Source organism: Telmatherina bonti, assembly GCF_933228915.1.
Source record: "Telmatherina bonti genome assembly, chromosome: 7".
Taxonomy (NCBI): domain Eukaryota; kingdom Metazoa; phylum Chordata; class Actinopteri; order Atheriniformes; family Telmatherinidae; genus Telmatherina; species Telmatherina bonti.
Window position 1 is genome coordinate 37,764,478 of NC_136625.1, and position 23,652 is coordinate 37,788,129.

The window sequence follows — 23,652 nt, forward strand, 5'->3', positions numbered from 1 at the left end:
GCAGAAACCCGGAGGGTTCCTGTTTGTGCTGCTGGACTGCGACCAGCTTGTAAAGAGAAGAAGAAACGCGAGCAGTGAGCGGCTCGTCGTAGAGGCTGAGATCTGTCTGAACATGCTGGATCGGTGTGTCTGCAGGAGGCTGCTGCTGCTTCTGAAGAGCTTCGTTCTTCCAAACTTCCCTGCACGTCCATCCTGAATGTCCTCAGAGACATTTAACACAGGATGTTAACTCTTCTTCAGGCCTTTACACGTCTGCTCTGAAGATTTTGTCCAAATCCTTCACATGGCAATGTTTTTTTTTATCAGCGAATCACCGTCAGGTCAACGTGAATGTTCACATCAGGGACCAAATTCCCTTCAGGCTGTTAGTTTTATTTTAGCAAACTGATGTAGATTTTCCTGATATTCCCATCCGACAGATGCACAATGGACCAATCAGAGAAGGCGTGTTGACCAGAGCCAGTTGCGAGCTTCATTCAGACTTTGCATCACCATGGCAACCATGGACGAGCATCTATTTGTCTTACTTTTCTCTGCTTCTTTAAGCTAGCAGCTAGCTGCTGAAGCAGGTTCTCAGATTGTCCCACAGACGTCCTAAAGTTCGTCCTGAAACAGCCATAGTCCAGCTTCAGGTCCTGGACTAAACAAGTCTTCCTCTTTTGCAGCATCACGACGACACCGTCCTCTCTTGATGTGGAATCCATGTTTGCTTTTGCCAGCTTATCAGTTTGTTTTTACAGTCTTCATCATTTAATCTAAATTCCACGTCACAATTACGTCCCTTGCGAAATGGGACAACAGTTCCGTGTTGTAGATTCGCATCGGTCTGGGTGTGAGAAGGTCTTTATTCTAGGGGGGGGGTTCAAATTTTATTTGATAGATAAAGATAAGACAGCGCATTCTCCCCCTAGTAGTAATAATTGTACACCTCCCAGAGGTTGTTACCCTGATCTTCTAGGGGGCGTGGGGTGTCGTTTGGAGGTTGTTACCCTAATCTTCTAGGGGGCATGGGGTGTCATTTGGGGGTTGTTACCCTAATCTTCTAGGGGGCATGGGGTGTCATTTGGGGGTTGTTACCCTGATCTTCTAGGGGGCGTGGGGTGTCATTTGGGGGTTGTTACCCTAATCTTCTAGGGGGCATGGGGTGTCATTTGGGGGTTGTTACCCTGATCTTCTAGGGGGCATGGGGTGTCATTTGGGGGTTGTTACCCTAATCTTCTAGGGGGCGTGGGGTGTCATTTGGGGGTTGTTACCCTAATCTTCTAGGGGGCATGGGGTGTCGTTTGGGGGTTGTTACCCTGATCTTCTAGGGGGCGTGGGGTGTCATTTGGGGGTTGTTACCCTAATCTTCTAGGGGGCGTGGGGTGTCATTTGGGGGTTGTTACCCTAATCTTCTAGGGGGCATGGGGTGTCATTTGGGGGTTGTTACCCTAATCTTCTAGGGGGCGTGGGGTGTCATTTGGGGGTTGTTACCCTAATCTTCTAGGGGGCATGGGGTGTCGTTTGGGGGTTGTTACCCTGATCTTCTAGGGGGCATGGGGTGTCATTTGGGGGTTGTTACCCTAATCTTCTAGGGGGCATGGGGTGTCATTTGGGGGTTGTTACCCTAATCTTCTAGGGGGCGTGGGGTGTCATTTGGGGGTTGTTACCCTAATCTTCTAGGGGGCGTGGGGTGTCGTTTGGGGGCTGTTACCCTAATCTTCTAGGGGGCATGGGGTGTCGTTTGGGGGTTGTTACCCTGATCTTCTAGGGGGCGTGGGGTGTCATTTGGGGGTTGTTACCCTAATCTTCTAGGGGGCGTGGGGTGTCGTTTGGGGGCTGTTACCCTGATCTTCTAGGGGGCATGGGGTGTCATTTGGGGGTTGTTACCCTAATCTTCTAGGGGGCGTGGGGTGTCATTTGGGGGTTGTTACCCTAATCTTCTAGGGGGCATGGGGTGTCGTTTGGGGGCTGTTACCCTGATCTTCTAGGGGGCATGGGGTGTCATTTGGGGGTTGTTACCCTAATCTTCTAGGGGGCGTGGGGTGTCGTTTGGGGGCTGTTACCCTAATCTTCTAGGGGGCATGGGGTGTCATTTGGGGGTTGTTACCCTAATCTTCTAGGGGGCGTGGGGTGTCATTTGGGGGTTGTTACCCTAATCTTCTAGGGGGCATGGGGTGTCATTTGGGGGTTGTTACCCTGATCTTCTAGGGGGCGTGGGGTGTCATTTGGGGGTTGTTACCCTAATCTTCTAGGGGGCGTGGGGTGTCATTTGGGGGTTGTTACCCTAATCTTCTAGGGGGTGTGGGGTGTCATTTGGGGGTTGTTACCCTAATCTTCTAGGGGGCGTGGGGTGTCGTTTGGGGGCTGTTACCCTAATCTTCTAGGGGGCATGGGGTGTCGTTTGGGGGTTGTTACCCTGATCTTCTAGGGGGCGTGGGGTGTCATTTGGGGGTTGTTACCCTAATCTTCTAGGGGGCGTGGGGTGTTGTTTGGGGGCTGTTACCCTGATCTTCTAGGGGGCATGGGGTGTCATTTGGGGGTTGTTACCCTAATCTTCTAGGGGGCGTGGGGTGTCATTTGGGGGTTGTTACCCTAATCTTCTAGGGGGCATGGGGTGTCGTTTGGGGGCTGTTACCCTGATCTTCTAGGGGGCGTGGGGTGTCATTTGGGGGTTGTTACCCTAATCTTCTAGGGGGCGTGGGGTGTCGTTTGGGGGCTGTTACCCTGATCTTCTAGGGGGTGTGGGGTGTCAATAGGAGGGTTGGGGGCTGTTACCCTGATCTTCTAGGGGGTGTGGGGTGTCAATAGGAGGGTTGGGGGCTGTTACCCTGATCTTCTAGGGGGTGTGGGGTGTCAATAGGAGGGTTGGGGGCTGTTACCCTGATCTTCTAGGGGGTGTGGGGTGTCAATAGGAGGGTTGGGGGCTGTTACCCTGATCTTCTAGGGAGGGTTGGGGTGTGATTAAGGGGGTTGTTACCCTGATTTTCTAGGGGTGTGTGGTGTCATCTGGGGGCTGCTATCTTGATCTTGTTTGTACACCATGTTTGAATGGAATAATGGTTTATCTGCTTCATCAGCACCTGTTGGATTTTTCCTTTCATGCATCAGAATGTTGAAGCGACACTAACAATGTTTTAGAGGGGAGTTAAACATCCTGATACATCTGGTATTGTGATGATATTGTGACATTTGGCCTAGACCTGTTTCGCCGTCACGTTCCACTTCTAATAAAACGGGTCATTTTTTATTCTTTCACACCATAAAACAACATCACAGTTGTCTCACCCTCACAATCAAACACATGGTTACCGCTGCTCACCGTAATGTTGGGCTGTGAGGACGTCTGGCTGTCCGACGTGTTGGCGGAGGACGGCAGCTGGACCAAGCCTGTCTGCTGAGAAACGAGACAGACACCAGAATCACACCAGCATCACGCTGTGGTGCACCTGCTGGGTCGTCTTAATCAGCACATCTACTTTTATCTTCATTAGTTAATGTTATAAAACCTTTCACATCAGAACTGCTGCATGATGTCACAGCTGAGGTAGAAACCTGAACAGTGAGGAAGCAGGTAAAATCCCGCTGATGTTACATCCACAGTCACGACTTCCATCCACAACATATCCTGTCATCCAAAAGGAACAAAAAGGCGTCACAGATGTTATTTCCAGACTTCACAGACACCAAACACCTTCACTGGATGTGTCATGTCTCTAAACAACTCCGTAAAAACAACATAACTGTGTGTTTAACTCAATCATTCCTTTATCTTTTCATTTTACATAAATACATCGATGAACTTATTAAAACTGAAGGATTATTAATTGTTGAACACTGGAAAAGAGGAAAACCGTCTCAGCATCTTGCTTCACTATACATATATAAATATATATATATATATATATATATATATATATATATATATATATATATATATATATATATATATATATCCCAATCATCACAGATGCGATTTTATTATATTCTATTTCTTCATCTTCTTATCTATCTATCTATCTATCTATCTATCTATATAGATATATATATATATAGATATATATATATATATATAGATATAGATAGATAGATAGATAGATAGATAGATAGACAGATAGATAGATAGATAGATATAGATATATATATATATCTATATAGATATAGATATAGATATATATATATGTGGACATTTAAAGTCTAAGATGAAGAAATAGAATAAAATAAAATAGCATCTGTGATGGATGGGCAGTCTTTTCATGAAGACCACAAGATTTTTTCTACAGGACCTGTAGAAAAAATTATGTCTCGCGCTGCCCTGAGACCAGAGCTGGAAATATTCCTGAGATGATGTTTTTAATGTGAGATGTGACGTTTAGACTCCCAGCTTCAGCCACCAGACACCAGCAGCTCAGAGACAGGGACGGAGGAAGATGCAGAACACTGAACTGAGGGTTACAGAGACGTGGTGGAAGAGAGACCGCCAGCCGGAGGCAGTTTTCACATCAATGTGCAGCAGATTCACATCATTTCCACTTCCTTCGCTTTAAAACGCCTCAGCAGCAGAAACCTGGGATGACCTTTCTGGGTAAGCTGCTTGTGCAGAGGGAATCTGGCGTCTTCTTCCATGCCGGAACTTTAAACCTTTACTGCTCAACATGTCACGCCTGATACGTTTCTCATCAACATGAAACTACTCCAGTTTCTGGTTTATACAGACTGACACGTCTGCGACATGCTCTGCAGCAATCGTTTCCTCCAAACACTTTGAAACCAGTTTAAAACCTCCATAAGGCAGACAAAGTCTCCCTCTTCCACCACCAGGACCAGCAGTGTGTAACTCTGTGATGGTCATGTGACCCTCCAGCTGGTCTACGGAGGTTTTCCAGCGTTTCTACCCGTCCAGGAGGTTTACAATCCAGACACAACATGTAGTGTTTATTCAGAGACTCTAGATGGTAAATCCACCATTATTTATCACATCTTCATCACCATCACTACCATGTTGCTAAGAGACCTCTATTTAGAGTTTTATAAATATGTCCTTAAGTTGTTGAACTGGAAAGTGTTTGTATTGAACGTCAACGACTGGTGAATACCGTTAAGCTGACGGACAGACCAGCTGGCTCTACTCTGCAGGAAAACACAGGAGGTCAGGAGATGTGTGCAAACAACACAGAGTTGAGACTGAACAGGAAACATAAAAAAGATTTTTAAAAAAAGAAGAAATGAAGGTTTTGCAATGAAGCCTGATTTTTCTTAATTAAAACCAATGATTGTAATAAAAATATGCTGCTGTAGTGAATGTTGAATAAAGCCACATCCAGCAGGTGGATCTGGGAGTCTCAGGTGGACATTTATAGAGGGATGTTGTTGTGTTTGAGGGAACGGATGCATTAATGCTTGTCTGTGTCCGGTCCATCGCAGCAATGGTTTCATGACGACCAGAACTATGATTAAATCCTGTCCGGACTGCTTCTTGTACTGAATGAGTTCCAGGAAACACCATTATCTCCAGCAGGAGGTTAAGTTTTTACCAGCTTCTCTGGATCAACACACAAGCAAATTCACATTTAAAGCTTTGCTTCTGGTTTACAAAACAATAACGTCTACCTTCACTCCTTCATCCAGACATACACTCCCTTTCCACAGATGGAACCGTTGGACCACCAATACGTAGGACTAAACCACCAGCCAGACTCTGTTCCTCTGTTGTGCCACCATGGTGGAATGATCTCCCAAACTCTGTCCGCTCTGCTGAAGACTCTTCCACACATCCATCCATCCATCTTCTGCCGTTTATCCAGCGTGTCCTGGGTCTTCCCCGGGGTCTCCTCCCAGAGGGACGTGCCTGGAACACCTCACCAGGGAGGTCCAGGAGGCATCCTGACCAGATGCCCGAGCCACCTCAACTGGTTCCTCTCGATGCGAAGGAGCAGCGGCTCTACTCTGATCTCCTCCCGGATGACCGAGCTCCTCGCCCTATCTCTAAGGGAGAGCCCGGCCACCCTGCGGAGGAAACTCATTTCAGCCGCCTGTATACGAGATCTCGTTCTTTCGGTCACGACCCACAGCTCATGACCATAGGTGAGGGTAGGAACGTAGATCGACTGGTAAATCAAGAGTTTCACCTTCTGGCTCAGCTCCTTCTTCACCACGACAGACCGGAGCAGAGTCCGCATTACTGCAGACGCCGCACCGATCCGTCTGTCGATCTCGCGCTCCATCCTTCCCTCACTCGTGAACAAGACCCCGAGATATTTAAACTCCTCCACTTGAGGCAGGACCTCACTCCCGACCCGGAGAGGGCAATCCACCCTATTCCGGCTGAGGACCATGGTCTCAGATTTGGAGGTGCGTCTACACTTAGTTTAGCTCTATTTGATGGAAGTTTGGAGAACTTAGCCCAGCTCTTTGCAACAATATTATGGTATTTATTCTTTGTACTTTAACATAGGTAATATGTAATAATTTTTTTAAAAAAGCCTGTAGCTCGACACGTCGAGACCGGCGTCCAGCTGGATTCCAGTAGTCCACTAGCACCTTCCTATGACTCTACTGGTTGGTTTCGTGTTGTTCTTAAAGTGGAACTATTCTGTGCCTTTCAGGCGAATTTATTTTTTATTTCTGAGACCAGAAGGGCTGGGATTGATGGAGTTATTGTCACAAATCTCTTTATTTACTTCAGACCGACCCTCTCCGTAGGCTGTCAGATCAGACTCTTCCGCATTAAGCCCCGCCTCCTGCCACTGCACTACATCGGGAGCGCGCACCGCACCTGCTTTCACCGTCATTGTAACATCTCATAAACAGAAGGATTAGGCTCATATGAACTCAATAAAAAAACAAACTACAATGTCAACACATAGCATACAGCCCTACATGTTGGAACCTGAATCAGAGCCTGAAAACGAAGTGGAAAACAGCAACCCACAGCAACGAATGCAGCAGGATGTCTCTCTTTGGTAAACTCACCAGCCATCGTTGGAAATAACTTTATCCCACGTTTTCCACCTGCCTGATGTATTTGTACATGCCCTTGTTAACCAGTAGAAGGTAACCAATCACCGAACCTTATCCCCCGGGACGTCACAAGGATTTCCAAGTAGAAAAAACTCTCTAAAACTACGTGTTTTTCGTCGCCATGGAAACCAAACGGAGAGAGTGCTGGAACTCAAACTCAAACTCAAACATGCGTTTAGGTGATAAAAAACGGCGCCGTTCACATGTCTGATGAGGATTCAACACTGTAACACTGTAGAAAGCTCAGAAAACTCCATAATAGCACCCCTTTTAGTCTCTGTGGATGAAAGCTACATGACTGAAGGAAACGCAGCTCAGCAGGTGATTTTCTGTTGTTTCGGGTCGGTTCTGGTCAGTACTCACCTGCTGGTTCTGCTGCGTCTGGGACGGCTGCTGCTGGTTGAAGAAGGCGTACTGGGACAGCTGCTGCTCCAGGTTCATGGCGTTGATGGCCGCCTGGAGAGAACACACACACCGACCAGTTCACACACCACAACTCACACAACCAGGAGAGTTGGATTCTTCAGAGAAAAACTGTCCCGATGAAGACGGGATCAAAGAGATCCAGCCGTCAAATCAGATCAATCAGGTGCAGAGAAGATGCAAAAATACTGAATTAAAAACAAAACAAACACCTTGTTGATACCACTAGGCTGACGGGTAAACGCACACGTCTCTTGTTTCCACGGCAACAAACTGGGAAAAGCTGGGAAAGTCCCGCCGTCCAACTGGGAATGGAATGTTTTGGCGACGCCATCTTAAGCTCCGTTCACACCGCACCGCCGATACAACTACACAACTACATTAACTACAACACATCCAAATCGGATCCATGTCTGTACTCAGGTCTGAACAGCCCTGCTGCATTTTATCAGACTTTCACATCAGAAATGAGACAAACATCACTAAACGTCTCATACAGTCTGTCTTGTTGTCTTTCACCTTTTTATTGTAAACAAAGATGATGAAAACACAACTTTAATCACATTAACTATAAGAAGGAATAAAGTAAATGAATGACAGTAGAGGCGGGTCCAGACTGCGCTGGAAGATGCTAGTTGTGTGTAACACGTCAGATTTCCCCGTTGCACAGTGACAAACACTCCTGCTGAACAGCTGGCAACAGATTAGTAAACTATTGTTTACAGAAACTCTACAGATATGGAACGTGACCGGCACTTTGGCCTTTTCACTATTTCAGAGTCCAAGTGTTGCCTACTGCCCCCTAGTGGTGACGTCCAGTAAGGAGCGGTTCCTTATTTCCAGCAAGTCTATACACAGATGTAGCGGAGCGTTGCCGTATACGCTTGCATGGACAGCAACTACATCCCAACCTTAACCTGAGAAAAGCAGGACGACAACAAGGGCGGACCTCCAGTTCATGTTTGTTTTTCATTTATCTGGTCTGTTGAAGTAAAACCTGTTTATGGTGGAGCATTTATACCGTTAGCGCAGACCATAGACCGTATATGAAAGGTGGACGGAGCCTCCGGCGGTAAAAACTGAAGCCTATGCGGAAGTGCATAAAACTGAAGTTCCCCCTTCATCCACTAGGGGCTGCAAAACAGAGCAAATCCCCATAGACTCCCATGTTAAAAAGACCAACTTCACAGCAGGAATAAACATGTTTACAGAAGAAATAAACATGTTTACGAGTTTCAATTCAGCTCTTCAGAAACCTACGGGTGACGTCACGGAGGCTACGTCCATCTCTATATACAGTCTATGATTTTAGAGCATTCCTGTAAACACACGTGTTTACCACTGAAAATACATTTTAATAAAATTGTAAACTGTTAAAAAAGAAGCAGTTAATTTTCTTAACGTCACAAACGCTGCACATTGTTTTAATCCATTGTTGAAATCTTTGTGTTTTTATAGATATCCAGGACTGGACGAACTTAGTCCCATAACTTTAAATCCAGTCCAGTTGTCAGGTTGTTTCCTTGTGAAATGGATCTAAAGATATATATTTACCACAACAATGGTTCTCCATAAATGCAGATCTCCTCAGCCCAGATAATGAACCTGACAGTTATCATCATGAAACTAAATCTGAACTGATTGTATAAATCTGAAGAAATCTACGGGTGACATCACGGAGGCGCCGCCCATCTTTTTATATACGGTCTATGGCGCAGACGCAGAGGTGACATGCATCAGATAACAAGCGGTTAGCATGCAACACTTCTGCTACAATGCCCTCTAGAGGCCTGGCATGCACACTGCATCGTTTCAGACATACTTTTCATTCCACTGTTGTATAAATGCTCTTTAAATACTCACGGAACATGTTTTTTGTTTGTGTGGAAACACACACACTTAACATCAGATAAAGTGAAAGCAGCCAGCCAGTAACTGACAGGTTTGTGAGCACCTGAGACAGAGGCAGGGTGGGAGATGTTGGGGAGAGCTGCAGGTTCTGTTGCTGGTGAGATTCTCCTGCATTCAGGATGAGAGGAACCATGTTGTCCTGTCCAGGCTGCATTTCCATGGTAACTGCAGGCTGAGAGCTGTTCACTCCTACTAGTACAGAAAAACAAGTTTCTTTTAACGTCGTAAAACCCACCAAACTGTTGCAAACATCCTCAGTATTGCTGCGAGAAGGTGCGGCTGCCAGGAGGGGGGGGTACCTTGTGTGTTGGACAGAGTCTGCGTGCCGCCGGACGAGCCGAACGAGGCAGCAGATGCATCATCCGAGTCCAGTGGGGTGGGCAGCGGAGGAGGGAACTGGATGGTGGTCAGGTCTGGAAGGGAACCGCCGCTGTTGTGGACCGCTGGTTTCAGCTGCTGGTCCGGAGTCGGGAAAATGCTGCGGACGGCCAGACAGACACTGTGAAGGCGGAATATTCTGTACAAACTCATGCAGATGGCCTGGAAGTTCCTCACAACAAACTTCAGAGACATTCAGACCAAAGTTCGGCAGCAGAAAGACAACTTAAACCTGCAGAGTTAAAGAGATCCAGAAGATGAAGATGAAGATGAAAGCCAGTAAAATACTCACTGAATCCCAGGAACCGGGCCGGGTTTGGACCGCGACATGTTCTGTAGAGCAGAAGACGAGAGCTGCAGCGTCGCGGGGAGCAAAGAGAAAAACCATCAACATGTTGAACTTTTACCTTTTTAGAGTCCCAGTTCGGATTGAGTCCATCTTCACTCACATCTCGTTCCACAGCGTCAGAACCCGGCACCGTCAGCAACAGAACTGCAGAAGCAGAGGACCGCCATCACACCCGACTTCCCCCAACAGAAAAATAAGATGCAGACGTTCAGATAAACATGGAGGAGAACTCGCTGCTGTACCTCGTTTTGGTTGGAGCTCCTGTGATCCTCCAGCGAAGGAGGCCTGCTGGACCGGAGTCAGGGTGCTCTGGTGCAGCGCGGAGTCTGAATTAGTCCTGCAGACAAACACAGAAAAGTCACTGGCTGCAGACGACGGAAGCTTTTCTTTGTTTCTGTAAACGGAAAGTCGACTTGGCCGGAAGTCTCCAAAAGGTGCCTTCAGCTCCCGCTGCGTTCCCACCCAGATCGGCCTCCTGACAGGGGAACCAGAAGGTTCAGAGCTGGAGGTCGTCCGGAGGTCGTCCGGAGGTCGTCCGGAGGTCGATGAGTTCCTGATCATGTTGCAGCTTCACATAGAAACCTGCATGTCTTCTGGTACCGGGTCTTCCTCTTCATCTAGACCTTCTGGTACCGGGTCTTCCTCTTCATCTAGACCTTCTGGTACCGGGTCTTCCTCTTCATCTAGACCTTCTGGTACCGGGTCTTCCTCTTCATCTGGACCTTCTGGTACCGGGTCGTCCTCTTCATCTAGACCTTCTGGTACCGGGTCTTCCTCTTCATCTGGACCTTCTGGTACCGGGTCGTCCTCTTCATCTAGACCTTCTGGTACCGGGTCTTCCTCTTCATCTAGACCTTCTGGTACCGGGTCTTCCTCTTCATCTAGACCTTCTGGTACCGGGTCTTCCTCTTCATCTGGACCTTCTGGTACCGGGTCGTCCTCTTCATCTGGACCTTCTGGTACCGGGTCTTCCTCTTCATCTAGACCTTCTGGTACCGGGTCTTCCTCTTCATCTGGACCTTCTGGTACCGGGTCTTCCTCTTCATCTGGACCTTCTGGTACCGGGTCTTCCTCTTCATCTGGACCTTCTGGTACCGGGTCGTCCTCTTCATCTGGACCTTCTGGTACCGGGTCTTCCTCTTCATCCGGACCTTCTGGTACCGGGTCTTCCTCTTCATCTAGACCTTCTGGTACCGGGTCTTCCTCTTCATCTAGACCTTCTGGTACCGGGTCTTCCTCTTCATCTGGACCTTCTGGTACCGGGTCGGACCTCCATGGACTGAACAAGGTGGAGGTTCTGCTCCAGCTGACATGAAGCATCACACAGCGGCTGCAGGTCTGGGATGGACATGGTCAGCAGCAACACTCAGGTAGGCTGTGCTGGTTAAACCGGGCCATGCTGGGAATAAGGGGTCTGAACTGGGACCAGAACCCCCCCACCACCACACCATTCCAGCAGCAGCAGCAGCCTGAAGCGGTGATCCTGACGGCAGGATGGATCCATGTTGTCATGATGTTTCCAGCAGGTTCTGATCCTACCATGTGGATGTGGAGCTGAACTGGAGACTCATCAGACCAGTTTCTCCATCTTCTGCTGCATCCTGGTCCAGACAACTGCTGCTGCTGGATCTCTTCTCTCCTTCAGACCTTCTCTGGAAACACTGGAGATGTTGGTGTGGGAAAATCCCAGTAAACACTCAGACCAGCAGCCTGAAATCCCAGTTCCTCCTCAGTTTGAGGTTCTTTCAGCTTCATCAGAGCTGTGCAGAGAAGTGAAGGCAGAAAGACGAGCGAAGCAGCAGGAAGAGTTTGGAGGTGGTTGTGGAGCTGGACCAGATGGACAGAAGCTGGGTTGTCCAGGTAAGATCCACACACCTGGAGACCTGGTTCACCTGACAGCTGCTGCTTCTGCAGGAACATCTGAGCATGTTCGTAGAAGAAGCAGGCGGAGGAAGCGTTACAAAGACACGGCTGCAGAAGAAGAAGATGCTCCACCTGTCCACAGTGTTTCACAGTGAAACGTGAAGCGTCCTGATGACACGACGCCTCCTGCGTTGCAGGTAGAGACGTACTTACCTTCTCCAGCTGGTGTCGGGTGGTGGTGACAGGTAAACCGAGCCGTATGGACAGCTGTCGATGTGACATCATGTTAAGGAAAGCTGGGAAGCAGCCGACCACAGACCTACAGCCTGACCGAACAGCCATCCTGTTAGGAGCCCTGCAGGACACCTGGACCGGTCAGCGGTCCCACTCCAGCCCAGAGAGGCGGCCTGACATCCAGCCTCCAGGCATCCGGGGCAAAGGATATCTGACGTCCGTGTTTGTCAATCATCAGGGACTTCCGACTGGGTGACGTGATGCGGTTCCGGTCCCGGTAGACCCGGTCCACCAGTCCGTGGTGACGCGTCGATCTGTTGGCATCAAGCCCTGACCTCTGAGACAAGATGACAAAACAAAAGCAGTTATTTCACTCCGAGACGGGGTCTGCGGTCACGCTGCAGGTCTACGGTCACGCTGCAGGTCTGCGGTCACGCTGCAGGTCTACGGTCACGCTGCAGGTCTGCGGTCACGCTGCAGGTCTACGGTCACGCTGCAGGTCTGCGGTCACGCTGCAGGTCTACGGTCACGCTGCAGGTCTACGGTCACGCTGCAGGTCTGCGGTCACGCTGCAGGTCTGCGGTCAAGCTGCAGGTCTGCGGTCACGCTGCAGGTCTGCGGTCACGCTGCAGGTCTACGGTCACGCTGCAGGTCTACGGATACGCTGCTGGTCTACGGTCACGCTGAAGGTCTGCGGTCACGCTGCAGGTCTGCGGTCACGCTGCAGGTCTACGGTCACGCTGCAGGTCTGCGGTCACGCTGCAGGTCTGAGGTCACGCTGCAGGTCTACGGATACGCTGCTGGTCTGCGGTCACGCTGCAGGTCTACGGTCACGCTGCAGGTCTACGGTCACGCTGCAGGTCTACGGTCACGCTGCAGGTCTGCGGTCACGCTGCAGGTCTACGGTCACGCTGCAGGTCTGCGGTCACGCTGCAGGTCTGAGGTCACGCTGCAGGTCTGCGGTCACGCTGCAGGTCTACGGTCACGCTGCTGGTCTGCGGTCACGCTGAAGGTCTGCGGTCACGCTGCAGGTCTGCGGTCACGCTGCAGGTCTGCGGTCACGCTCCAGGTCTGCGGTCACGCTGCTGGTCTGCGGTCACGCTGCTGGTCTATGGTCACGCTGCAGGTCTGCGGTCACGCTGCAGGTCTACGGTCACGCTGCAGGTCTACGGTCACGCTGCTGGTCTAAGGTCACGCTGCAGGTCTGCGGTCACGCTGCAGGTCTACGGTCACGCTGCAGGTCTACGGTCACGCTGCAGGTCTGCGGTCACGCTGCAGGTCTACGGTCACGCTGCAGGTCTAAGGTCACGCTGCAGGTCTGCGGTCACGCTGCAGGTCTACGGTCACGCTGCAGGTCTGCGGTCACGCTGCAGGTCTGCGGTCACGCTGCAGGTCTACGGTCACGCTGCAGGTCTGCGGTCACGCTGCAGGTCTACGGTCACGCTGCAGGTCTACGGTCACGCTGCAGGTCTGCGGTCACGCTGCAGGTCTGCGGTCAAGCTGCAGGTCTGCGGTCACGCTGCAGGTCTGCGGTCACGCTGCAGGTCTACGGTCACGCTGCAGGTCTGCGGTCACGCTGCAGGTCTACGGATACGCTGCTGGTCTACGGTCACGCTGAAGGTCTGCGGTCACGCTGCAGGTCTGCGGTCACGCTGCAGGTCTACGGTCACGCTGCAGGTCTGCGGTCACGCTGCAGGTCTGCGGTCACGCTGCAGGTCTACGGTCACGCTGCAGGTCTACGGTCACGCTGCAGGTCTACGGTCACGCTGCAGGTCTATGGTCACGCTGCAGGTCTGGGTCACGCTGCAGGTCTGCGGTCACGCTGCAGGTCTGAGGTCACGCTGCAGGTCTACGGATACGCTGCTGGTCTGCGGTCACGCTGCAGGTCTACGGTCACGCTGCAGGTCTACGGTCACGCTGCAGGTCTACGGTCACGCTGCAGGTCTGCGGTCACGCTGCAGGTCTACGGTCACGCTGCAGGTCTGCGGTCACGCTGCAGGTCTGAGGTCACGCTGCAGGTCTGCGGTCACGCTGCAGGTCTACGGTCACGCTGCTGGTCTGCGGTCACGCTGAAGGTCTGCGGTCACACTGCAGGTCTGCGGTCACGCTGCAGGTCTGCGGTCACGCTCCAGGTCTGCGGTCACGCTGCTGGTCTACGGTCACGCTGCAGGTCTACGGTCACGCTGCTGGTCTACGGTCACGCTGCTGGTCTGCGGTCACGCTGAAGGTCTGCGGTCACACTGCAGGTCTGCGGTCACGCTGCAGGTCTGCGGTCACGCTCCAGGTCTGCGGTCACGCTGCTGGTCTGCGGTCACGCTGCTGGTCTATGGTCACGCTGCAGGTCTGCGGTCACGCTGCAGGTCTACGGTCACGCTGCAGGTCTACGGTCACGCTGCAGGTCTGCGGTCACGCTGCAGGTCTACGGTCACGCTGCAGGTCTACGGTCACGCTGCAGGTCTACGGTCACGCTGCAGGTCTGCGGTCACGCTGCAGGTCTACGGTCACGCTGCAGGTCTACGGTCACGCTGCTGGTCTGCGGTCACGCTGCAGGTCTACGGTCACGCTGCAGGTCTACGGTCACGCTGCAGGTCTGCGGTCACGCTGCAGGTCTGCGGTCACGCTGCAGGTCTGCGGTCACGCTGCAGGTCTGCGGTCACGCTGCTGGTCTGCGGTCACGCTGCAGGTCTACGGTCACGCTGCAGGTCTACGGTCACGCTGCAGGTCTGCGGTCACGCTGCAGTTCTGCGGTCACGCTGCAGGTCTGCGGTCACGCTGCAGGTCTACGGTCACGCTCCAGGTCTGCGGTCACGCTGCAGGTCTGCGGTCACGCTGCAGGTCTGCGGTCACGCTGCAGGTCTACGGTCACGCTGCTGGTCTACGGTCACGCTGCAGGTCTACGGTCACGCTCCAGGTCTGCGGTCACGCTGCAGGTCTGCGGTCACGCTGCAGGTCTGCGGTCACGCTGCAGGTCTACGGTCACGCTGCTGGTCTACGGTCACGCTGCAGGTCTACGGTCACGCTGCAGGTCTGCGGTCACGCTGCAGGTCTGCGGTCACGCTGCAGGTCTACGGTCACGCTGCTGGTCTGCGGTCACGCTGCAGGTCTACGGTCACGCTGCTGGTCTGCGGTCACGCTGCAGGTCTACGGTCACGCTGCAGGTCTGCGGTCACGCTGCTGGTCTGCGGTCACGCTGCAGGTCTGCGGTCACGCTGCAGGTCTACGGTCACGCTGCAGGTCTGCGGTCACGCTGCAGGTCTACGGTCACGCTGCAGTTCTGCGGTCACGCTGCAGGTCTGCGGTCACGCTGCAGGTCTGCGGTCACGCTGCAGGTCTACGGTCACGCTGCAGGTCTGCGGTCACGCTGCAGGTCTACGGTCACGCTGCTGGTCTGCGGTCACGCTGCAGGTCTACGGTCACGCTGCAGGTCTGCGGTCACGCTGCTGGTCTGCGGTCACGCTGCTGGTCTGCGGTCACGCTGCAGGTCTACGGTCACGCTGCAGGTCTGCGGTCACGCTGCAGGTCTACGGTCACGCTGCAGTTCTGCGGTCACGCTGCAGGTCTGCGGTCACGCTGCAGGTCTACGGTCACGCTGAAGGTCTGCGGTCACGCTGCAGGTCTGCGGTCACACTGCAGGTCTACGGTCACGCTGAAGGTCTGCGGTCACGCTGCAGGTCTGCGGTCACGCTGCAGGTCTGCGGTCACGCTGCAGGTCTACGGTCACGCTGCAGGTCTGCGGTCACGCTGCAGGTCTGCGGTCACGCTGCAGGTCTACGGTCACGCTGCAGGTCTACGGTCACGCTCCAGGTCTGCGGTCACGCTGCAGGTCTGCGGTCACGCTGCAGGTCTACGGTCACGCTGCAGGTCTGCGGTCACGCTGCAGGTCTACGGTCACGCTGCAGTTCTGCGGTCACGCTGCAGGTCTGCGGTCACGCTGCAGGTCTGCGGTCACGCTGCAGGTCTACGGTCACGCTGCAGGTCTGCGGTCACGCTGCAGGTCTACGGTCACGCTGCTGGTCTGCGGTCACGCTGCAGGTCTACGGTCACGCTGCAGGTCTGCGGTCACGCTGCTGGTCTGCGGTCACGCTGCTGGTCTGCGGTCACGCTGCAGGTCTACGGTCACGCTGCAGGTCTGCGGTCACGCTGCAGGTCTACGGTCACGCTGCAGTTCTGCGGTCACGCTGCAGGTCTGCGGTCACGCTGCAGGTCTACGGTCACGCTGAAGGTCTGCGGTCACGCTGCAGGTCTGCGGTCACACTGCAGGTCTACGGTCACGCTGAAGGTCTGCGGTCACGCTGCAGGTCTGCGGTCACGCTGCAGGTCTACGGTCACGCTGCAGGTCTGCGGTCACGCTGCAGGTCTGCGGTCACGCTGCAGGTCTACGGTCACGCTGCAGGTCTACGGTCACGCTCCAGGTCTGCGGTCACGCTGCAGGTCTGCGGTCACGCTGCAGGTCTGCGGTCACGCTGCAGGTCTACGGTCACGCTGCAGGTCTGCGGTCACGCTGCAGGTCTGCGGTCACGCTGCAGGTCTACGGTCACGCTGCAGGTCTGCGGTCACGCTGCAGGTCTACGGTCACGCTGCTGGTCTGCGGTAACGCTGCAGGTCTACGGTCACGCTGCAGGTCTACGGTCACGCTGCAGGTCTGCGGTCACGCTGCAGGTCTACGGTCACGCTGCAGGTCTGCGGTCACGCTGCAGGTCTGCGGTCACGCTGCAGGTCTACGGTCACGCTGCAGGTCTGCGGTCACGCTGCAGGTCTGCGGTCACGCTGCAGGTCTACGGTCACGCTGCAGTTCTGCGGTCACGCTGCAGGTCTGCGGTCACGCTGCAGGTCTACGGTCACGCTGCAGGTCTGCGGTCACGCTGCAGGTCTGCGGTCACGCTGCAGGTCTACGGTCACGCTGCAGGTCTGCGGTCACGCTGCAGGTCTATGGTCACGCTGCAGGTCTGCGGTCACGCTGCAGGTCTGCGGTCACGCTGCTGGTCTGCGGTCACGCTGCAGGTCTGCGGTCACGCTGCAGGTCTGCGGTCACGCTGCATGTCTACGGTCACGCTGCAGGTCTGCGGTAACGCTGCAGGTCTACGGTCACGCTCCAGGTCTGCGGTCACGCTGCAGGTCTACGGTCACGCTCCAGGTCTGCGGTCACGCTGCAGGTCTACGGTCACGCTGCAGGTCTGCGGTCACGCTGCAGGTCTACGGTCACGCTGCAGGTCTACGGTCACGCTGCAGGTCTACGGTCACGCTGCAGGTCTGCGGTCACGCTGCAGGTCTACGGTCACGCTGCAGGTCTGCGGTCACGCTCCAGGTCTACGGTCACGCTGCAGGTCTACGGTCACGCTGAAGGTCTACGGTCACGCTGCTGGTCTGCGGTCAAGCTGCAGGTCTACGGTCACGCTGCTGGTCTGCGGTCAAGCTGCAGGTCTACGGTCACGCTGAAGGTCTACGGTCACGCTGCTGGTCTGCGGTCAAGCTCCAGGTCTACGGTCACGCTGCAGGTCTACGGATACGCTGCTGGTCTGCGGTCACGCTGAAGGTCTGCGGTCACGCTGCAGGTCTGCGGTCACGCTGCAGGTCTACGGTCACGCTGCAGGTCTGCGGTCACGCTGCAGGTCTGAGGTCACGCTGCAGGTCTACGGATACGCTGCTGGTCTGCGGTCACGCTGCAGGTCTACGGTCACGCTGCAGGTCTACGGTCACGCTGCAGGTCTACGGTCACGCTGCAGGTCTGCGGTCACGCTGCAGGTCTACGGTCACGCTGCAGGTCTGCGGTCACGCTGCAGGTCTGAGGTCACGCTGCAGGTCTGCGGTCACGCTGCAGGTCTACGGTCACGCTGCTGGTCTGCGGTCACGCTGAAGGTCTGCGGTCACGCTGCAGGTCTGCGGTCACGCTGCAGGTCTGCGGTCACGCTCCAGGTCTGCGGTCACGCTGCTGGTCTGCGGTCACGCTGCTGGTCTATGGTCACGCTGCAGGTCTGCGGTCACGCTGCAGGTCTACGGTCACGCTGCAGGTCTACGGTCACGCTGCTGGTCTAAGGTCACGCTGCAGGTCTGCGGTCACGCTGCAGGTCTGCGGTCACGCTGCAGGTCTGCGGTCACGCTGCAGGTCTACGGTCACGCTGCAGGTCTGCGGTCACGCTGCAGGTCTACGGTCACGCTGCAGGTCTACGGTCACGCTGCTGGTCTGCGGTCAAGCTGCAGGTCTGCGGTCAAGCTGCAGGTCTGCGGTCACGCTGCAGGTCTACGGTCACGCTGCAGGTCTACGGTCACGCTGCAGGTCTACGGTCACGCTGCAGGTCTACGGTCACGCTGCAGGTCTGCGGTCACGCTGCAGGTCTGCGGTCACGCTGCAGGTCTACGGTCACGCTGAAGGTCTGCGGTCACGCTGCAGGTCTGCGGTCACACTGCAGGTCTACGGTCACGCTGAAGGTCTGCGGTCACGCTGCAGGTCTGCGGTCACGCTGCAGGTCTGCGGTCACGCTGCAGGTCTACGGTCACGCTGCAGGTCTGCGGTCACGCTGCAGGTCTGCGGTCACGCTGCAGGTCTACGGTCACGCTGCAGGTCTACGGTCACGCTCCAGGTCTGCGGTCACGCTGCAGGTCTGCGGTCACGCTGCAGGTCTGCGGTCACGCTGCAGGTCTACGGTCACGCTGCAGGTCTGCGGTCACGCTGCAGGTCTGCGGTCACGCTGCAGGTCTACGGTCACGCTGCAGGTCTGCGGTCACGCTGCAGGTCTACGGTCACGCTGCTGGTCTGCGGTAACGCTGCAGGTCTACGGTCACGCTGCAGGTCTACGGTCACGCTGCAGGTCTGCGGTCACGCTGCAGGTCTACGGTCACGCTGCAGGTCTGCGGTCACGCTGCAGGTCTGCGGTCACGCTGCAGGTCTACGGTCACGCTGCAGGTCTGCGGTCACGCTGCAGGTCTGCGGTCACGCTGCAGGTCTACGGTCACGCTGCAGTTCTGCGGTCAAGCTGCAGGTCTGCGGTCACGCTGCAGGTCTACGGTCACGCTGCAGGTCTACGGTCACGCTGCAGGTCTACGGTCACGCTGCAGGTCTACGGATACGCTGCTGGTCTACGGTCACGCTGAAGGTCTGCGGTCACGCTGCAGGTCTGCGGTCACGCTGCAGGTCTACGGTCACGCTGCAGGTCTGCGGTCACGCTGCAGGTCTGAGGTCACGCTGCAGGTCTACGGATACGCTGCTGGTCTGCGGTCACGCTGCAGGTCTACGGTCACGCTGCAGGTCTACGGTCACGCTGCAGGTCTACGGTCACGCTGCAGGTCTGCGGTCACGCTGCAGGTCTACGGATACGCTGCTGGTCTACGGTCACGCTGAAGGTCTGCGGTCACGCTGCAGGTCTGCGGTCACGCTGCAGGTCTACGGTCACGCTGCAGGTCTGCGGTCACGCTGCAGGTCTACGGTCACGCTGCAGTTCTGCGGTCACGCTGCAGGTCTGCGGTCACGCTGCAGGTCTACGGTCACGCTGCAGGTCTGCGGTCACGCTGCAGGTCTGCGGTCACGCTGCAGGTCTACGGTCACGCTGCAGGTCTGCGGTCACGCTGCAGGTCTACGGTCACGCTGCAGGTCTGCGGTCACGCTGCAGGTCTGCGGTCACGCTGCTGGTCTGCGGTCACGCTGCAGGTCTGCGGTCACGCTGCAGGTCTGCGGTCACGCTGCATGTCTACGGTCACGCTGCAGGTCTGCGGTAACGCTGCAGGTCTACGGTCACGCTCCAGGTCTGCGGTCACGCTGCAGGTCTACGGTCACGCTCCAGGTCTGCGGTCACGCTGCAGGTCTACGGTCACGCTGCAGGTCTGCGGTCACGCTGCAGGTCTACGGTCACGCTGCAGGTCTACGGTCACGCTGCAGGTCTACGGTCACGCTGCAGGTCTGCGGTCACGCTGCAGGTCTACGGTCACGCTGCAGGTCTGCGGTCACGCTCCAGGTCTACGGTCACGCTGCAGGTCTACGGTCACGCTGAAGGTCTACGGTCACGCTGCTGGTCTGCGGTCAAGCTGCAGGTCTACGGTCACGCTGCTGGTCTGCGGTCAAGCTGCAGGTCTACGGTCACGCTGAAGGTCTACGGTCACGCTGCTGGTCTGCGGTCAAGCTCCAGGTCTACGGTCACGCTGCAGGTCTACGGATACGCTGCTGGTCTAAGGTCACGCTGAAGGTCTGCGGTCACGCTGCAGGTCTGCGGTCACGCTGCAGGTCTACGGTCACGCTGCAGGTCTGCGGTCACGCTGCAGGTCTACGGTCACGCTGCAGGTCTACGGTCACGCTGCAGGTCTGCGGTCACGCTGCAGGTCTGCGGTCAAGCTGCAGGTCTGCGGTCACGCTGCAGGTCTGCGGTCACGCTGCAGGTCTACGGTCACGCTGCAGGTCTACGGTCACGCTGCAGGTCTACGGATACGCTGCTGGTCTACGGTCACGCTGAAGGTCTGCGGTCACGCTGCAGGTCTGCGGTCACGCTGCAGGTCTACGGTCACGCTGCAGGTCTACGGTCACGCTGCAGGTCTACGGTCACGCTGCAGGTCTGCGGTCACGCTGCAGGTCTGCGGTCACGCTGCAGGTCTACGGTCACGCTGCAGGTCTGCGGTCACGCTGCAGGTCTGCGGTCACGCTGCAGGTCTGCGGTCACGCTGCAGGTCTACGGTCACGCTGCTGGTCTGCGGTCACGCTGAAGGTCTGCGGTCACGCTGCAGGTCTGCGGTCACGCTGCAGGTCTGCGGTCACGCTCCAGGTCTGCGGTCACGCTGCTGGTCTGCGGTCACGCTGCTGGTCTATGGTCACGCTGCAGGTCTGCGGTCACGCTGCAGGTCTACGGTCACGCTGCAGGTCTACGGTCACGCTGCTGGTCTAAGGTCACGCTGCAGGTCTGCGGTCACGCTGCAGGTCTGCGGTCACGCTGCAGGTCTACGGTCACGCTGCAGGTCTGCGGTCACGCTGCAGGTCTACGGTCACGCTGCAGGTCTAAGGTCACGCTGCAGGTCTAAGGTCACGCTGCAGGTCTAAGGTCACGCTGCAGGTCTGCGGTCACGCTGCAGGTCTACGGTCACGCTGCAGGTCTACGGTCACGCTGCAGGTCTACGGTCACGCTGCAGGTCTGCGGTCACGCTGCAGGTCTACGGTCACGCTGCAGGTCTACGGTCACGCTGCTGGTCTGCGGTCACGCTGCAGGTCTACGGTCACGCTGCAGGTCTACGGTCACGCTGCAGGTCTGCGGTCACGCTGCAGGTCTGCGGTCACGCTGCAGGTCTACGGATACGCTGCTGGTCTAAGGTCACGCTGAAGGTCTGCGGTCACGCTGCAGGTCTGCGGTCACGCTGCAGGTCTACGGTCACGCTGCAGGTCTGCGGTCACGCTGCAGGTCTAAGGTCACGCTGCAGGTCTGCGGTCAGGTTGCAGGTCTACGGTCACGCTGCAGGTCTGCGGTCACGCTGCAGGTCTGCGGTCACGCTGCAGGTCTACGGTCACGCTGCAGGTCTGCGGTCACGCTGCAGGTCTAAGGTCACGCTGCAGGTCTACGGTCACGCTGCAGGTCTGCGGTCACGCTGCAGGTCTGCGGTCAAGCTGCAGGTCTGCGGTCACGCTGCAGGTCTGCGGTCACGCTGCAGGTCTACGGTCACGCTGCAGGTCTACGGTCACGCTGCAGGTCTACGGATACGCTGCTGGTCTACGGTCACGCTGAAAGGTCTGCGGTCACGCTGCAGGTCTGCGGTCACGCTGCAGGTCTACGGTCACGCTGCAGGTCTACGGTCACGCTGCAGGTCTACGGTCACGCTGCAGGTCTGCGGTCACGCTGCAGGTCTACGGTCACGCTGCAGGTCTGCGGTCACGCTGCAGGTCTGCGGTCACGCTGCAGGTCTGCGGTCACGCTGCAGGTCTACGGTCACGCTGCTGGTCTGCGGTCACGCTGAAGGTCTGCGGTCACGCTGCAGGTCTGCGGTCACGCTGCAGGTCTGCGGTCACGCTCCAGGTCTGCGGTCACGCTGCTGGTCTGCGGTCACGCTGCTGGTCTATGGTCACGCTGCAGGTCTGCGGTCACGCTGCAGGTCTACGGTCACGCTGCAGGTCTACGGTCACGCTGCTGGTCTAAGGTCACGCTGCAGGTCTGCGGTCACGCTGCAGGTCTGCGGTCACGCTGCAGGTCTACGGTCACGCTGCAGGTCTGCGGTCACGCTGCAGGTCTACGGTCACGCTGCAGGTCTAAGGTCACGCTGCAGGTCTAAGGTCACGCTGCAGGTCTAAGGTCACGCTGCAGGTCTGCGGTCACGCTGCAGGTCTACGGTCACGCTGCAGGTCTACGGTCACGCTGCAGGTCTGCGGTCACGCTGCAGGTCTACGGTCACGCTGCAGGTCTACGGTCACGCTGCTGGTCTGCGGTCACGCTGCAGGTCTACGGTCACGCTGCAGGTCTACGGTCACGCTGCAGGTCTGCGGTCACGCTGCAGGTCTGCGGTCACGCTGCTGGTCTGCGGTCACGCTGCAGGTCTGCGGTCACGCTGCAGTTCTGCGGTCACGCTGCAGGTCTGCGGTCACGCTGCAGGTCTACGGTCACGCTCCAGGTCTGCGGTCACGCTGCAGGTCTGCGGTCACGCTGCAGGTCTGCGGTCACGCTGCAGGTCTACGGTCACGCTGCAGGTCTGCGGTCACGCTGCAGGTCTGCGGTCACGCTGCAGGTCTACGGTCACGCTGCAGGTCTACGGTCACGCTCCAGGTCTGCGGTCACGCTGCAGGTCTGCGGTCACGCTGCAGGTCTGCGGTCACGCTGCAGGTCTACGGTCACGCTGCAGGTCTGCGGTCACGCTGCTGGTCTGCGGTCACGCTGCTGGTCTGCGGTCAAGCTGCAGGTCTGCGGTCAAGCTGCAGGTCTGCGGTCACGCTGCAGGTCTACGGTCACGCTGCAGGTCTACGGTCACGCTGCAGGTCTACGGTCACGCTGCAGGTCTACGGATACGCTGCTGGTCTGCGGTCACGCTGCAGGTCTACGGTCACGCTGCAGGTCTACGGTCACGCTGCAGGTCTGCGGTCACGCTGCAGGTCTGCGGTCACGCTGCAGGTCTACGGATACGCTGCTGGTCTACGGTCACGCTGAAGGTCTGCGGTCACGCTGCAGGTCTGCGGTCACGCTGCAGGTCTACGGTCACGCTGCAGGTCTGCGGTCACGCTGCAGGTCTACGGTCACGCTGCAGTTCTGCGGTCACGCTGCAGGTCTGCGGTCACGCTGCAGGTCTACGGTCACGCTGCAGGTCTGCGGTCACGCTGCAGGTCTGCGGTCACGCTGCAGGTCTACGGTCACGCTGCAGGTCTGCGGTCACGCTGCAGGTCTATGGTCACGCTGCAGGTCTGCGGTCACGCTGCAGGTCTGCGGTCACGCTGCTGGTCTGCGGTCACGCTGCAGGTCTGCGGTCACGCTGCAGGTCTGCGGTCACGCTGCATGTCTACGGTCACGCTGCAGGTCTGCGGTAACGCTGCAGGTCTACGGTCACGC

At 56.1% G+C, this 23,652-nt stretch overlaps 1 protein-coding gene across 1 annotated transcript in view; it reads right to left on the reverse strand.

Moving 5' to 3' along the window:
* Window positions 1-23,652, reverse strand: part of crtc1a (CREB regulated transcription coactivator 1a) — a gene marked incomplete at its 3' end in the record, with an annotated part of 69,052 nt that overhangs the window by 13,656 nt on the left and 31,744 nt on the right. Inside the window, exons 3-11 of the mRNA XM_079243197.1 lie at window positions 12,361-12,494; window positions 12,137-12,190; window positions 10,303-10,397; window positions 10,119-10,204; window positions 10,004-10,044; window positions 9,633-9,811; window positions 9,377-9,522; window positions 7,363-7,455; window positions 3,284-3,376 (exon numbers count right to left, since the gene is read on the reverse strand). Coding sequence (XP_079099323.1) covers window positions 3,284-3,376; window positions 7,363-7,455; window positions 9,377-9,522; window positions 9,633-9,811; window positions 10,004-10,044; window positions 10,119-10,204; window positions 10,303-10,397; window positions 12,137-12,190; window positions 12,361-12,494 — 921 coding nt within the window. The remainder of the gene's footprint in view (window positions 1-3,283; window positions 3,377-7,362; window positions 7,456-9,376; window positions 9,523-9,632; window positions 9,812-10,003; window positions 10,045-10,118; window positions 10,205-10,302; window positions 10,398-12,136; window positions 12,191-12,360; window positions 12,495-23,652) is intronic.